Here is a 16892-nt window from a genome sequence, read left to right on the forward strand (position 1 = left end):
TGAAAAATATTCTCTGTGACAAGAATATATGCCATGTCCTCCTGGATCTCCATCTCCAAGTCTTTTGCAAAGAAACTCAAAAGGAATACACAGGAAAGTGGGAAAATGTTTGATGGGTGGCCTGGTCCTACCAAGATGTTCCCAAATCTCCTCATGTGCCATTGAAGTGTGACTGTGTAGGGACATTTGAGAGCTGTCCTTGCCTCCCTAACTGAGAGCACATGCTGACAGTGCTAGCAGATGCTCCTTTCTGCCCTCTTTTCCCCTGACCTCAGCTTTAACACACACATGAAAGACAGAATAGCAAGGTTCCCGTGCTGCCTTTGGAGCAGTAAAACCTGAGCATCAGCTGCGTGGTTTGAACCCCCTGAATCTGTAAACGTTATTTTTGTTTTTCTTTGTAGCAGGCTATTTATCTTTTGAAGGTACAGAAACGAGCAAGTATTTTTCTGAGCAATACCTGGCTTCACTTAGTAATAAGCAGTTGATTATTCAAAGGTAACAAAGTACTGCTTGACAATTGTAGCTCGCTTTCTGAATAGATAAATGCAGACACCATTAGATGACTGAGGTTTTACAAAGGTATCAGAACATCCTTTGAAACTAAAGGCTTTTTGCAGCCCCCAGTTGTTCCTCTAAATCTCTGCTCAGCTTGAAACAGTTTGACCTCTGCACCTCATTTCTCTGCAGTAATAAACCCCCTCTAATAAATAAAAAGGAAAACAACTGAACCAGGTGAATACATAAAAATTAGGGAAGGAGAAAGCTAACGAACTTAATTGCAACCGCTATACCAGTATTGCCTCGACTTAAAGAGTATTGATTAAATAACTGAATATTTACATCTTGTACTGGACCTGCTGAAGGCAAATGATGCATTGCAAAGCAAACAGAGGCTGACCTTTGCACGTTTTCCCATCAGGCTGCAGGGTAAATCCAACTGGGCAACTGCACCGTACCCCTGTCGCGGTATCCTTGCAAGTCCGATCACAGCCTCCGTTATTGACAGCACATGTTTCTGCAGAATGAAAGAGAGAGAGAGAGGGAGAGACAGGGAGAAAGGGAGTGTAATGAAATGCTCTGGGGGAGGGGAAGGGCACTGCCTCTTTGGGGCAATAGTACAACATATTAAAAGCAATATAAGTTTTAAGCAAGCCAACTGAAGCAAGCTCAAGGTCATCAGGGTCCATGTACTGGTTTTGACTGGTAAATCATTTCCACAAGTCATGGTTTCTTTTTCCTCCCAAACTGGAGATTTTGCTCATTCAGTTAGTGTTTTTCAACTCTCTTAGACAATAGGATGGGTTATTACATATGAAACAAGTTGAAAAAGGAAAAAAAAAAGTGATTGATTTTAAAAGCAGAACCAAACATTCTGTTTTGTATCAGTCAATGTCTAGCTGAGGTATTTCAAGGTTCACTTTTAAATGATGTTGTAGGCATAATGAACTTTAAAAACAGTAGGAAGCAAAGCAGAGTGCTAGACTTGGAACTGAGAACTTAAAACCTTTAGTTAAGAAAGAGTTAATGGAAAATGAACTACATATATCACTTTGACAAGAATCTACATGCCCAATCTGTTCTTACTGAACTACAAGCAAAAGGCATCTGGGTTTTGTCCACTTAAAGCTTTTTGCAAATTGAAAGGAGTTTGGAGTGGGTGGGAGGGCATAATTGAGGTCACTGAACCCATTCCAAGCTGTGTCATTGAAATTTCCCAGTGCTTGTAGTATGTAGAAGGGTGGCTGGGCAAACACAGGCAGGAGAAAGTTGCAATACTTCAGAGCTTTTACTACAGTGGGCAGCGACTATTAGGTACCACTGGATTAAAAAAAAAATAAAATAAAATCTCCAACTTCATTACAGAAAAAGCAAGAACCCCTCCCTCACTGTCATTGTTTTGTGTTACTCATGTATGCACATGCACACACCGTACACATGCATAGGCACACATACTCACAAACACATCCATAAAAGAGATAAAAGGCAAGGGAAATGATTAACTTTGCTTTGATCCACAGAATGCAGTGGATGTAAGGATGCCAATTTAGCACGTCAGTTTGAACTGTACATTTTTCCTGAAAAGTATTTACTTCAGAGAATAAGTCCTTTTAATAGTATCTTTTTCAGTTGCTCTGGATTTGATTAAATTAAAATACCCCACTACCCCCCAAGATTGCCATTATTCTACTCAGCTCACCTCTTTCCCTAAAGAGGCTTTGTCATTACTTACTCAGATTTACAGACTCCTATTGCTGAATATTCACAGCCTGTGTCACAATTGTACCCTGTGGACAGGGTCTGACAATCAGCTATAGGATATGCTAATTGGGAATTGCCTTGGAACAGTACATTGATCAAAAATTATTTACACAGAACAGAACAGGCTTAATTTTTCTATTGACTAGTACTAAAAAAAAATTATTTTAAAGTACCCTGTGCTTTGCCCTCAAGGTGAACTTAGACTGGCCATTTGGAGGGACTTCAATGCTTAAAAAAAAAAAAAGTATAACTGTTTTTCTTTTTCTTTTGGACTGGCCTCTCCACCAGTTGTGAAATAAGCTCCTGGCACTTCAGAACAAACTGAAACAAAGATTTGGGGCACACATGCATTAGCAGCATGGGACACATCTCTGAGCCCACTTACATTCACACATGGTCCTCCAGATAGATTTTAAATTTTTATGTCTGTTTGCCATGTAATAACATCATGTAGTATAGAAATGGATTTGCATTTAACTGCCAGGAAGCACAGCTAACAAATGGATTGACATGTTTTTTGGAAAGGCTTTCTGAAAATGGAGCTGAGTCTGCAGCCCCTGATTTTCAGGCAGTTCTTGCTCACCTTGCAGGACCTGAACCTAACTGTTTAATCAGTATAATTCTTATTTTCATGTACTTCTCTTGGAAGCACTATTTTATAGACTTACAAGCTGAAACTTCAGCTTGAAGAATTCTGAAAATGACATTGCTGCCATTTCCATTTGTATGTGAATGTGTGTGCATCCTCGTGGACCAACACATCAAATAAGAATTTTACATTTCAGGGAAGGAAGAACGTTTCAAGTCATTTAAAATTTTTAACCTGGGCACAGCTTAAGGGCAGGAGGATTCACCAGGAGTAAAGAGTTAAGGTTAAAACTCAGGAAAAAGCGCTGAAGGTTACTTTTGGCATGGCACTGCAAAGAGCAGTAAATCTTCTGTTTGCAGATTAACTCTGGCATATGAAGACTCCTTTATTGCAGTGCGTCAACACGAGATGAACATAAGCAGTAATATTTCTGCTTTCTGGATGACATCCAGTGAAAATGAATAGACACAACAATTTTTTTTTCCCATGGCATGGATGACTGGATCTATAGGGTAAGGGTCATTCAATGAACAAGAGTTATTTCTACGTATAAATAGAAGGAATCAAGCCAGCTTTTCTTATTTTCACACAGATTTAGTAAAACAAACCAAGAAGGATAAATACCCTGCAACCTTCCTAGCAACTCTGACTTTCATACACGATGAACTCTTAACAGAATGAAGATCTAAGTGAGCAAGAGGACATGTGACAGTACCTCTCACACTTTGGATAATTGGAGAGATGTACTGATGGAATTCCTTAAACTCAAGGTCGTGAGAAAACATCGGTAAAAGAAAGCAAACATGAATAGCAGAATGTGGGAAAGAGGCTACATCAAAGAGAGGAGCTGAGACCTACACACAGCACAAACTGAGTGCTCAGAAACCACCTGTGCTTCTGAGAGGGGGGACACTGACTCAGCCCTCACCTCACCACTACCAAACCTCAGTAGATATTTGAAACACAAATACAACTTTTAGGCCTCGAGCCAAAAGCAGAAGAAAATTACTTATTTCCATTCTATCACACTGGAGTAGCTATGGAAGGGAAAGAACAGATGTTAAAAATTGGATCAAGACTTTATGTGTGATATAGATCCTACAGACAATTTGTGCAGTTTTTTTTCTCTGCGAAAGACAACCTTAAAATTTTAGCCTTTTTTCTTGTTTGCTTATTTGAAACTTTTTTTTTTTTTCTGACAAGGTAACAGAAAAAAGAACTGGAAGACACATTTTAAGCAGTGTCATGTTACTGACATTTAGATTCCTTCTGAATTGTGACAAAGCTAATCTGAAACAGTTAGACCTTGCTGTTAATTTAAAGTGATGTTTGCAGCCCCATCTACATCCCTACTGAATTCCTACCAGAAAATTCAAGCAGAAACAGGGATCTAAAGAAAAGGACATCTATTTATGTAAGGCAGTTTGGGAGACATTACATTGTATTTTTCCAGTGTAAGCTCCTAATTCTGGAACAATCTCTTGTGTATTTGCTCAGTGGATTCACAGACAAAAAATAACAGAAATCACTACCAATATGCTATGCTTTAATCCATAGGAACTCTTGCTTTAACATTAGCCCACTGCACTATGGGTTATGCACTGCTGAATATCAAAATATCCAATTAAAAAGCACAAGCTCGAGCTGTTAGTCCTCCAGCACTGGATCAGGAACACTGACTTAGTTACCAGGTGAAGTTACTCTAGTGCCTGCAATGGTTTAGCAGTGAAACAGCAGCTCTTCAGGTTCTACTTTTGAAGTTTTTGAACCAAAGCAGAATCTCTCCCAGGCGGCAACAGGTCACTTTCTTAAAGAGAAGAGTCACACTAGACAGGATTTATTTGGCTTTGAATATTATCAAATACCTGAAACTCCAAACACATCTCATGGTTTGAGAGTATTTCTGGAAGTCTGATTTTCCGCTTCTTCTATGAAACAAGCAAATATAACCATTTAAAATATAAGCTTCTAATAAAAATCTGTTTGTTTGGGGTTTGTTTAAGCAGCCAATTATTTTATAAAGCAAGTTTTTGTGACTTTGATTTATCTCATGAACGAAAGAACATTACATGATTTTAAAGGTATTGGTCAAAATCAGGCATATCTTAGAATCTTTATTATTCATTGTTGATTTAATCTGGACTAAGAGCCAAACCAGTTTTATAGAAAGTGAGATATGGTGCAAAGCAGAACAAAATGACATAGGTCCTTGAGGTTAGCAGGGATACATCTGAGGATCATGCAGTAATCTATGTCTTAACTAAGTCATTCTCCATCATCTTTGATATATCAAGAGGACAGGTATTAAAACTGGACAAGGTGAACACCAATAAAAGCAAGAGGAGGGGGATCTAGCACCAAGGTGCTTTCTTTAGGGATATGGAGAAGTGATTTTCTGATCTTTTCTGTTACTCATCATGGCAGTCTGAAGGGTACAGTCTGAACAGGATCCAGAAAAACCCTATTTGTTTCCAGACACCTGATCATAACAAAATGACTGGAGAGAGTGGATAACAACTGCAAACATAAGAGCTGCTCTCAAGAATGTGTGTAAAACATGCAAAGAAGTCTTAACAGAAGACAAAACCCCAGTTGTAGTGAAAACAAGAGAACTGTGTAACCTAAGTGAAAATGGGAGAGGGAAGCCACTGAAGTCATCACCTACATTCAAGGCAGCCTTGCAGGATCTGTCTCTTAGGAAAAGTAGGAGAAGGACACTGAATGGCTCCTTCTTGCTCAGAAAAAGTTGTTCCTGGACTAAATCAAATGACTGTTCTGTAGGGCTTATGATTGCCATTTCCTCTGAATCAGAGAGGAAGGCTGGACTGACTCCTTATCCTAAGTCCTTGTGCAGAGGAAAACAGAATTTTTTGCAGCAACTGCTAGGCTGCAGATAAAAGACACAGCAGTCCCCCAAAACAAAGAGTATTCTCTAAGTTTGCCAGATTTCTATATACTAATTAGGTTGACATGGTAAGCAGTAAGTACAGCTGAAAGGAAGACTTGAAAGTGGAAAAATGCTTTTTTCCACTACCTAGCTCCTAAGATTGCCCAAATGATAACACTAACCAAAGGGCAAGTTAAAGAAAACTGGCAATTCAAACTGCTTGTATTTAAAGCTCATTGGGGTTAGCAGAAACAGGATGACTGGGTTTTGCTCTCACAACTCTTTGCCATATTATTTTGGGCTTATTCTAAGTCAACATTTATGCTAGGCAAGAGTAATTCTTGATAGAGTAGCCTGGAGCTCAGAATTTAGAGAATCCATCATGTCCTATCAAGTAAATCATAGTCCAAGCAAAGTTATGTGTAACTGGACTCAGATTGTAATCATATCTATTTCTACACCTGGTCTGAATTTTGCACAAGAGCTTGAACATGGCATCTTATGCTCAGAATAATTGTCTTAAATTCAGAGGTCAGACACATGACCAAGCTGATCTTCGTGCAACTGAAGCTAAATGGAGCAAGCAGGATGGCAGCTTTAGTGCACTCACAATTTTAGCCAGTGCAACAAGGAGGTATATGGATTAATTAGACCATTTTTTGCTAAAAAGTAATAATTCCTGGCAGTTGGAGTGGCAAAAAGGGTAAACTACTCCCAGTATCTGTTTGTCAGCAGATGTGCTGTCACTAAAGCTGTTGTAAACTGCTACTGTCTCTGAGTCAAAAGATAACCTGTTTACCTATCCTAAGCACATAAAAATGAGTTTATTTCTCTGTATTTAATTCACAGTGAAACACCAACTTCGAACAACTGAGAAAAGATTAAGAATATCTGTTAAAGATAGCCAAATATCTGGCTTTGAGAATCTTAAGAAGGTCTAATCTGAAACCATTAATTGCCATTGTCTGTTATGATTCCTTGCATCACTAGTGTTTTGGGGCACTCGTAAGGACCAACTCCATTGTGCCAACTATGCTGCAGTTTTGAAAAAGTGATGATGGCAAGGTATTAGAGCAGTTCTATGAAAGGGCAAGGTCCTGCTCAGCTCCCTCCCCTTGAAGAATGTTGAATTCATTTAGTTTAATACACAAAGTGTCTGGAGTCAAATTAGCCCTTAATCTGTACCTCCTCTCCTCTCCTCTCACTCCTGAAAAAGCACTCTGCTCCATCTGGCCCAAAGGTTGCCTGTGCAGACATCTCATCTGTTTCCTTCATGTTGGTGCTACAGCACAAACTCTACCAAAGAGAGTTCTTTGTGAATTCCAGACACACTGGGGTTCTTTCTCTTCCTGCTAACTTTTATCTAGAGAATCTAGAAATAATTTTAACCACTAGTGGTAGATGAAGTGCATGAACCATGCCTAAGAACAAGGACTTCCTAACTGAATAAAAAAACCACACTGAAGATCCCCTGCAAATTCTGACCAAAAATGCATAAATCCTGAAAGCCTGAAACTTCGAAGAGATTCAAACTTAACTCAGGAAAGGCCATTAAAAAAAATAAAAAAAATTCTGTGGGTTATAAAATGATTGCCTTTACATAAGAGGGAATATGCAGTATGAGTAAGAAAGCCATGAGACAGAGAACAGATGATAAGACTGCTGTTGCCATCCATAAAAAGAATTTTACTAAAAGCAGCAGTGCATGAGGTACACGTGCTATGTGGCAGGAGATCAGGGTACAGGGAGGGACCCAAAGGACAACCAGCACAAGAAGAAACTAAACACACAAAATATTTCAATTTTCAGTTAAGGGAGAACTATGCTATTCTCATGCAAATTATGCTCTGTGATGCTGAAAGGATGGAGAAAGAGCATTCACAAGAGTATAATGAAAGAAACAAATAGCTGTGAACAGATGAAGGAGAAACTGAAAGAGCTTCATATTCAGGGAATGAAAAAGGTAAGACAGAAAGGGTAACTTGCAGGATGTGGAATTCTTCACTTCGTTATGCTTGTCTCCTCATTTCCTTGCAATTTCATGATTGGTAGAATTTTATTTGCATGAAAATAGGATGAGAATTCTACCCTGCCACATAGGGAATGTGTGAAGAAACTAGGTGAATCTTACACTGAAATCATGAATCCCACAGCTCTCAGTTCAGAAAAACTCGATTCCTCTTCAGGGAACACTACATATTTAGGGAATGTCACTTGGTAGATTGGATCAGGTGTTTTACAAGCATCCTATGAGTCCAGTCTGGTTCTTAAAATTAACACTTGTTGCTCTCTCTAGACAGAGAAGCTGCATTTAAGAAAAACTGAAATTCTCTGAACATTGCAAAGGAGCATTATCTCCTGACCTTGGATAAATCCTTTCCTTTAAAATGGGAAAGCGAAACAATGGAAGGTATTGCCAGGAATTCTGGATAAGGTCAGAGTCTTTATCATCAGCAAAGAAATGAAGAAAAGGGATTTTTACAGGAAATAGCACACCATTCACAAACTCAGTGAATAAAAGTGACGGTAACTCAAGATGAAAAGATCTGCCCTCGGGAGACAGAGAATGCATGAATGACCTCAGGGATTCCTTCCCCCTGTTTGCTATGATTTCATACAGCAAAGTAGAACTGACAAAAGGAGTTAAAGTAAGATCTTGGTTTCACAGTCAGTAACTGAATTATAGTCCCAGCAATATGCCTGCTAATGAAATGTTCACAATTCTTATTGATTAAAGCACAGAAGGATTATGGTGCATAGAGAGCCACACGCTTGGTTTTCTGACAGTGAGCATTTCCAAGTTGGATAGAAGCCATTCAGAAAAATAAATACATATTTTAAGTAGTTACAAAGAGTTCTAGGAGGCAGTACAACAAAGCTAGGTACTGAAGTACTGGAAAGGTGCTCTTGGCTCAGTGACCCTTGGTAGGCTGTAACTGTGATAGAAGTTAACTGCTTTGAAAGAACACTTGAAAACAAACACTAACTTGTCCATCATCCTGCTCTTTGAGACAGAAACCTGGGAGTAGTATCACCCTCTATATTCTATTTTGAAAGAAGACAAAAATAAAGTCTGCAGAATCAGTTTTTAATTCATGTTGGAATGAAACAATGCAAGACTATTGGAAATTTTGATGGCAAACCAGAGCTTGTACACTCTTTACTCCAGGCATTAAATTGCATTTTAGAAACACAGGTCACATTTTCTATGCTTTTATGTCTACTGAAACTGAAAAATCCTTAACCCTTATCAGGCTATTGATTACCAATAGTGGCACCAAGGATGCAACATATACATGAGGCAATAATGAGTTAGTCTGACTTTACAGAAGAACATTTTCCTTGAACAGGGGTGGCAATGCGCAGTGAAAGGGTCTTTAGAATAATTTCCTCTCATTTCAGATGAATGTTCTAACAAGTACATTCTGTTTATGTACATTCTGTCTCCCTATTTCAGAAGATCATTCCAGGCAAAAGCACTGAGAAAACAGGAGTTTCCCCATAAAACTCACTTTCAAGAGAAAAGGCTTCTAACAGAAAACTCGCATCAGATGACAAGATTCTTTTAGGCTAGCAATGTGTGGCTTCAGTAAGTTCTACTGTTCTACAGCTCCTTTTCCTGATCTGCAAAGAAGTTAAATATGGCTCTACCACAGAATCCTGAAATTCAGAAAGTGGTGGATTTCTGTATGATCTACCCTGTCACTCTGTGGTTTATACAGTATTTCAAGATAGATGTTTGATTTTGGATAAGTTATTCACACTGAGTCACCAGCAAAGAGATCTCTGGATGCTGAAACACTATAGAGGGGAAATTTCCATATTGATATGCTGTCATTTTAAACATGGCAGGAGAAAATAAATTTAATTATGGTAACTGTAGTTAACTTCGTGGATTCTATTTTCCTGTAATCAAGAAAAAGCTGGATGTCTCTACTGAAGAGAAAACTGTGATTCATAGAGAGTCCTGTGGGTCATACAGAGAGGTGGAAGTAAAAAGAAGCCCACTAGAGAAATTAGAAGGTGTTTTATTTGTCAGGTGCTCCAGACAAGTCAGTCAAAGCACACTTGATGTTCAGGATGAACAGGGCAGTCTAATCCTTAGATAAATGGGGGTTAAGAAATGATGCCATATGGCTGACTATTAAACTCAGATGACTCAAGGCATATGATGCTGAGTACCACTTTTAGTTCAAATGGGTAAACCCAAGCTCTAAATTTGTAAATCTCTCTGCCTTTTTGGATGTAACATATATTTAAATGCTTGCCTTTGCTACAGATGCTGTAAGTCACAGCCATAAGTTCAAGTTGTTTGTTTTTTTTAAATTTAATATGATATGAGCAGCTCATTAAAATCTATTGTAGCTACTGGGCTAAAGGTATGAAACCTCCACAGTTTTGGCCAGGACAGGATAAACCTTGGGTGATGTTTCCAGGTACCTTCAGGAGGCACAAGAGTGGATGAAAGAGCTGACCAACACACAAAGAAGGGAGTACTGGCATGCCACTGAAGTTGCCAGAGGAACACTTGCACTTGTGATCTATTATATCTGTTATTCTGAACCGGCTTTGGCTGTTTACTGCAATGTTTGGGATCCTTGGAGTTGAACTGATGGGGAATTACAATTTCCACAGCACACAGAGGCAAACAAAGAGATGATTCTGCCCCACATAACATGCAGGAAGGATATTCTCTGTCATATACTAAGCCATGGCAGAAATGCCCAAATTGCAGTTTCCAAAGCCCACATCTCTAGTTGTTGCTGTGCAGAGGGAATGTTCTTAGCTGACTGCACATTCACTTCTCCAGGCAGGTAGCTGTGTGTTCATTCTAAACAGCTGGAAAGCCACTGTTAAGATAATGGAAGAGGAGACATCTGCAGAAGTCAAATGATTCTTGCCACAACAAGGGGAAATACAGAACTAGTGAAAATACTGCCTTATTTGCTGGTTGTGTGGCAGAAATACAGCCAGACCACAGCCCTGCCTGTGAACAACTCCTAGGAAACCAGGGATGAAATGTAATACAGGTGCACATATATCCCAGCCTGGCAAAGCTGGTCCTTGTTGGATTCCAAATGGCACCACAGGACCAATCTAGGCAGAAGTAAAATTGAGAAGTAACAAAGACCAGCACAGTTCTGATGCCCTTTTACAGCTTATACCAGCATTTCAGCGGACAGTATATGACTTTTGAGGGTTCTTAGGAACCAGCTTCCAGGGAAGAGAATTGCATCACCCTCTCTGAGGTGGGTTGCAAATAACTTTACTGACGACCCAAGAAGTCAGTGTCCAATGGCAAAATCCTCAGCTGCCCTGACACAAAATTAGTTGAATATGTGAAGGAGTGAATTTCTGTGCAGAGTTTGCATTTCTGAAGACATCTCTAGCAATGGTGTCCATTTTGCTTCCCTTAAACATGCAAGGGAAATAGCTACAATTCAGCTTCTGGGTGGGCTCATTATCCTGTTGCTCTTTTCTATGCTCAAAAGTACTTTGTACACCCCTCTTCTGTGACAAGAAGGAACCAAACTTTCGTTTTTTAGGGCCAGAGCAAAAACATTTTATGCCAAGGCAAGTTCTTACAACAGTAATCTCAGGGAAAAATGGAAAAGGGATTGAAGATGAGGAAGATGCATAATATTGGCAGTTGTTCTGAAGTCACCTCATGTCAAGCCCAAATGAACCTGTTCCATTGACTGCTAAAGAGTAGAGGAGGGAAAATGAATCAGAGTGAGAAATTAGTCAGGTCTGCCTCTTCAAGAAGAGCTGACCAGAGGACAGGATCTAACAAACAGCCTGCACAAAACGTCATGGTTGTGTTGCTAAACATTTTACAGATTCCTGCATGCTAATAAAGCCTGGGATGATAGTAATGTAGCAAGTGCCTGCATTTTAAAAGACAATATAGAAAAAATACTTCATAAAATTACTTCATTTAAAGAGTTGATGTAAATAGCAGCTAAAGAGCAAAGAATTATCTTTGTCTGGGAGAGGAGGGCTCCTTGAATCTAAATTTCAGACAGTTCTACAGTTCTGGTTCCTCAAAGAGGAAGTTTCCAGTTGCCTGTCACCTCTTTGTAAGGACTTATTTGTAATGAGGGAGCCCAATTGCATAACTGATGCCATGAATTCTATTTCTGTGACTAGAATAGCAAGTTCTAAAAGAAGGTTTCAAAATGGTTTCTAAAAGAAAGCTTCAAATATCAACAGGCAATTGCTCTACAAAAACTTTGTAGCCTTTTCGAGTGAAGGACAGTAGCCAATGAGAATATAAAGCCCATAAGACTTAATTATTTACAATTTATTTAATGATAAAGTGCTAGGCTGCTGGATGATATATTTTTACAGTTGTAGACTGCAATGGGTAGCAGTTTGATTTATGAATTCTATCCAGGGCTAGAACAGCAAAAAGAGATATGAAAACATGAATAAAAGCAACTTCCATTGCTGAAGATGTGATACTGACAAAATATTTTGAAGATATGTGTATTAGTAGGGTTAACTGGAAATTTGGTGCTGCTAAAGTTGTGTGCCCATATTAGAATGGCTCTCACACAGATAGGCAGGGCAGATGTGATTCACATTCTCTCTGGATTTAGACAGAAAAATATGTGAAATGCACCAGTCCACTCCTAACCAGGTAGGGCAGATTCATGCCATGATGCCATGACAGAAAAAGCAGTTGTGGAAAATGGGTTCCCAAGGAAAAGAAGGTGAAGATCTCTGTTATGTTCCTAAGAAACACACTAAATATTTTCAGAAAAAATTCTGCTATACCATACAAAACAGAGATTTGAATATAATTTTAAGAGCTGAAGGGTGTGCTCAGCTAACTGCAAGATGAACCATACCAGATGCTAAGAAGACCTGAGGACATTGATTGTGCCCTTCTGCTTTGTAACAAGTACAAGGTATTCTGCAACAAAGGGAATGTAAATGTGCTTTAGGGATGTTGGTATAGCTCTGGTTTTGGAGCTGTGCACTTCTGCAGGATCAATGTGCTTCCTCATCTATGGAATGCTCATGGCTCAAGGTGCAGTTTACAGACTCCAGGAGCCCCCCCTGGAGAGGAATGAAGGCTGCAGTGCCTCCAGTCCACCATGGCAATGGCCAAGGGGAAGTGAAGAAGAGGGAAAGGAGCTCTATGAACCTTCACTGACCAGGTGACAGCCATTCAGTGCCATCTCTGTAATGAGAGCACTCTTCACTCTGAATCCAAGTGCTTTTCTCCAATCCAGGGAAATAAGCGACAGCTGGAAGACCTCAGGGTCTGTCCAAACATTATGAAAAAGTAGGATGAAAATTCCTAGGCATCTTTGGACAGCTCCAAAGGGAAGCTTCTTGTAGGTCATCAGAGAAGACCAGTTTCTCATCTGCCTCACAAGATCTAGATAAGAATGCATCTAACAGGAAGGAAAACTGTGTATTTATCTAATTTTCTCTGTTTAAGATTTAGCCACAAGTCACAGGACTGCAGCATGACTCAGACACAGAGGGGGCCAGTCTTGGTGCAGCAAAATGACTGCTATAGGCAGCCTTGTCTGACAGCAGCACTGCTCCAAAGCAATCTTGTCAAGCTTATTCTGAGCTTTGGCTGGCATTAAGGGTTCTGCAGATCACAGTCACTTTGATAGCATGCAGCAAATGACAGGGGACTAGCAATTATCATCTCTTGCAACTTGCAACTGAAAGCACCTTTCATCAGAATACTGAAATTACGTAAAGTTGTCTACTTTTCCTACTCTCTCAAAACTGCCTGCAAGGAGGGTCAAAAATCACAGTCCATTTAGTAAAAGTGGGGGAAAGGTTTGCTGAGGAGCCTTCCAGTATTTCCTAAAACAGCTGATTAGAAAACATGTGAAGATAATATGGAATTGCACGGAAATGCCACCACACTTTGGAAATGAGTAAGACTGCATTAGAAAAAAAATTCTGAGTATCAGCAATCAGCAGAAACAAACAAGTAGAAAAGTCCCTAAATATTAAGCCACTCACTCAGATCTCACTCACTAATTAAATTTATTTCCCTCTCTAGTTAATGTTTTTCTAAGGAATCAGTGGTTTAAACACAGCATGGCCAGAAACTCTCAGCTGATACCTGTTAATAGAGGAGGTACTGAAGGGTTCAATGTATTGGGCAAACTGGATTTTAAACTATCTCCCTAAGCCTATTTCCAGCATCTATGTTCAGCTTGGAACTTGCAGACCTGGTGTAATTAAGAAGGCTGTTACTAATCTTTTTAATGCTGTTTGCCTGGCCTCTTGGAAGCAGTGTGAGCTTATTTTCAGGTTGGGTATTTATTTTTTTCAGAGGGTGAAGCATCAACACAGTGCACTATGTTGCTCAGCACCTCTAGAGAGTAGTCTACATACTATTTGTGGCTGGGCAAACTCACCATTGAGTCCCAGAGGCTTGCATTTTTTAGTGGTCTAGAGGCCTTCTGGCACATTTATTTTTCTGATTTCTTGTGAGACTATGGATCTTACTGAAATCATAGCTGGAAGTGTTAACAGCACATTTATAAAGGAAGATGAGCTGTCTCATAGCTATTGTTAGGTTGAATTATTTGAAATTGTGTATCATTAAAAAATAAAACTATATGGGCCACTTGCTAGGTCGGCAAACTAACTGGGAATTAACAATCGTGGATAATCTAAATATAAAGGAACACATGCCCAGGTCTTCACATGAAGGAAGATATTTGACCTCAATCTTGTCATCTGATACCATCACAGAGTCTTAACACTATGCCATTTCCTACACAGTGGCTGGCCTCTGGGTAAATGGATTTTTTTGTCATGGATGACAAGATACAAATGATATGGAAACTTTATAAATATTTAAACCTACTGCAACTATTAGCCCACCAATCAACTAAATAGTCAAAGTGAGGCTTTGGTCTCCTCGAGGTGGTCACTCCAGAGAGGCATGGATGCTCACAGGCAGAGTTGAACTTTCCTAAGGCTAGCAGGACAGTCTGCAAAGGACTCAGTGGTTTTAAGAAAAGGAATAGTAACCCTGATGGAAGAGAGCAGAATTTTGTCCTGCCAGAATCTTTTCTGTGGTGATGAAGCCCTGTCTTATAAGTGGGTCCATTGGGTACATCTCACCAACGATCACTATGTTCAAAACCCAGTGGAAACAATTTTATGAGGTGAGTAGGCATCAGAGTGGAAAATACAGAGAAATGAACCACCTGAAAGCCTCCAAGCATCATTCAGCAGTCTGTGCTACTCTGTGCTCTTTCTCTCATGCAAAGCCTGGCAGAGGCCCAGCCACTGGACCCTTTCTATTCCCAAAAGGCCCTTCTCATTACCAGCCAGAAATGCAAAGTGAAGGAGACAAGCACAAGGGTGTGCAATGGGTTAACTGAGAGCAGAAGCCAAAGAATTATCTTCACTGTTCAGTGCACTTCCTACTCTCTTCCACTCTCAGGCTCCAACAGCACAGAGAAAGAAGCCATGCCTCAGAAAGAAGAATGTACAGAAGCTCACTATTCACTAGGGAAACATCTTGCAGTGGTTACTAAAATAGCTGCACAAAGGAAATCAATGAATTTCCAGTCATAATATTTACATCTCAATCAAAAGAATAGGAAATTTAAATTAGGCAAATACACTTGTTCATTTAACACCATAGATGTAACAGAACATTGGCTTATGCCATCATCATCATCCACTTTTAAGTCAATAGGCATGTCTGCAACAGGAGATTTTTCAGGAATTCTACAGCAACACATACACACAAACGCACAAATCACATGTAAAAAGTAGCTTGCATAAGCTAAGTAAGGTTAATGGCAAAAGCTTCTTTCTATGCAGAGAAAATTGAACATTAAAGCTGCAGCATTAGGGAAAAAAAAAAAGTTTAAAAACAAGGAATGAAGTTGTACAACAGATGAGAACTTAACAAAATTGGTGACTTTTCCACACAGATGAAGTCAGGTTAAAAAAAAAAACAAAACAGGCCAAACCAAAAACCAAAGGAGACCAAAACCAAATGAGACCAAAAGAGAACCTCCCCCCCACATACATACAGACAAAAGTGAGAGCACAACAAAGGAAGTGGAAGAAAAGTGTTACCCATAAGTAGCCGCCGTTTCACCCGCTTGTCCACATCAGCTACTGACGTGGCATTGTACTCAGAACTCTCAATTGCAGCCTCATCCTTCTCTAAAACACAAGTAAGGGACAAACATGGAGCAGTTGGTTAATCACAAGCCCAATTTTCCGCTGCCTAAGACAGTTTCTTGGCATGGCACAGCCAAAGCCAAGAAGCAAGGCATGAAAGCACTAAATCCCCGTTAGAGAGTTAATTCCCTTTGAGAACCCAGGAAAAAATTATAAGGGTGTTTAGGGAAAGGAGGAAGAAAGAGGGTGAGAATGAAGAATGGTCAACTCAGAAGTAATTAATCACACAGAGGAAGCTGGATTTCTACTGGAGAACAAGACAGCTAACATGAGTGCCCCAGAGAGGTGTTAATGACGAAAATTAAAATTCAGGAAGGCTAGTTGAACAAACTACCAAAGACAAACTAGGCTAATGGGGGGCACCAGGATCTGGAGGTGGCGGGGAGAAGACTGAGACAGACAGAGAGAGTGACAAGAGTCCGGTGATGGATGGACACAGATGCACCATAGTCTTGTACACATGGACACACTGAGAAACAAAACAGCAGCATGCAAATCAAACAATAACAACAAAAATAAACAAACAACAAACCAAACAAACACAAAAAAAGATCAATTTGGGCAGTGCTGGTTGCCTGCTTGTCTATGAAACACTACTAGCTAAACATTCAACGCTAGGAAAGATGTTGCAAGAACAGGGTTTAGTATTTTTATTAGCATGCAGTGAGCAGGATGATGCCATCAGAGGTCACTTTACAAGGTGGTCTCTGACATCCTACATGTAAGAGTTTCATACAGCATAATGAGGACTTCATTAGAAATACACAGAAACAGTCACAAGTGTGGGAAGAGATGATCAGTAGGTGAAATAAAATTAAAGATTTCTGATACAGGAGAGCAATGGAGAAGCAGCAGCTGGGTAAATAAAATGATTTGTAGGAAAAGGGAAATGCTCAGCAGGAAAACAAAAAATGAAAATGCAAGTGGGGACTTTCACATGCAGCAAACATAAAAAAATAA

The 16892-nt window shown here is 39.6% G+C and overlaps 1 protein-coding gene across 2 annotated transcripts in view; it reads right to left on the bottom strand.

The window, feature by feature from the left end:
- Positions 1-16892, bottom strand: part of SCUBE1 (signal peptide, CUB domain and EGF like domain containing 1) — a 188963-nt gene that overhangs the window by 62282 nt on the left and 109789 nt on the right. Inside the window, exons 7-8 of one of the 2 annotated variants that reach the window (XM_033057867.1) lie at positions 15825-15914; positions 902-1018 (exon numbers count right to left, since the gene is read on the bottom strand). In XM_033057867.1, the coding sequence (XP_032913758.1) occupies positions 902-1018; positions 15825-15914 (207 nt within the window). The remainder of the gene's footprint in view (positions 1-901; positions 1019-15824; positions 15915-16892) is intronic. The other variant, XM_033057868.1, reaches the window with a different exon arrangement.

Source organism: Catharus ustulatus, chromosome 4 (genome assembly GCF_009819885.2).
Source record: "Catharus ustulatus isolate bCatUst1 chromosome 4, bCatUst1.pri.v2, whole genome shotgun sequence".
Taxonomy (NCBI): Eukaryota; Metazoa; Chordata; class Aves; order Passeriformes; family Turdidae; genus Catharus; species Catharus ustulatus.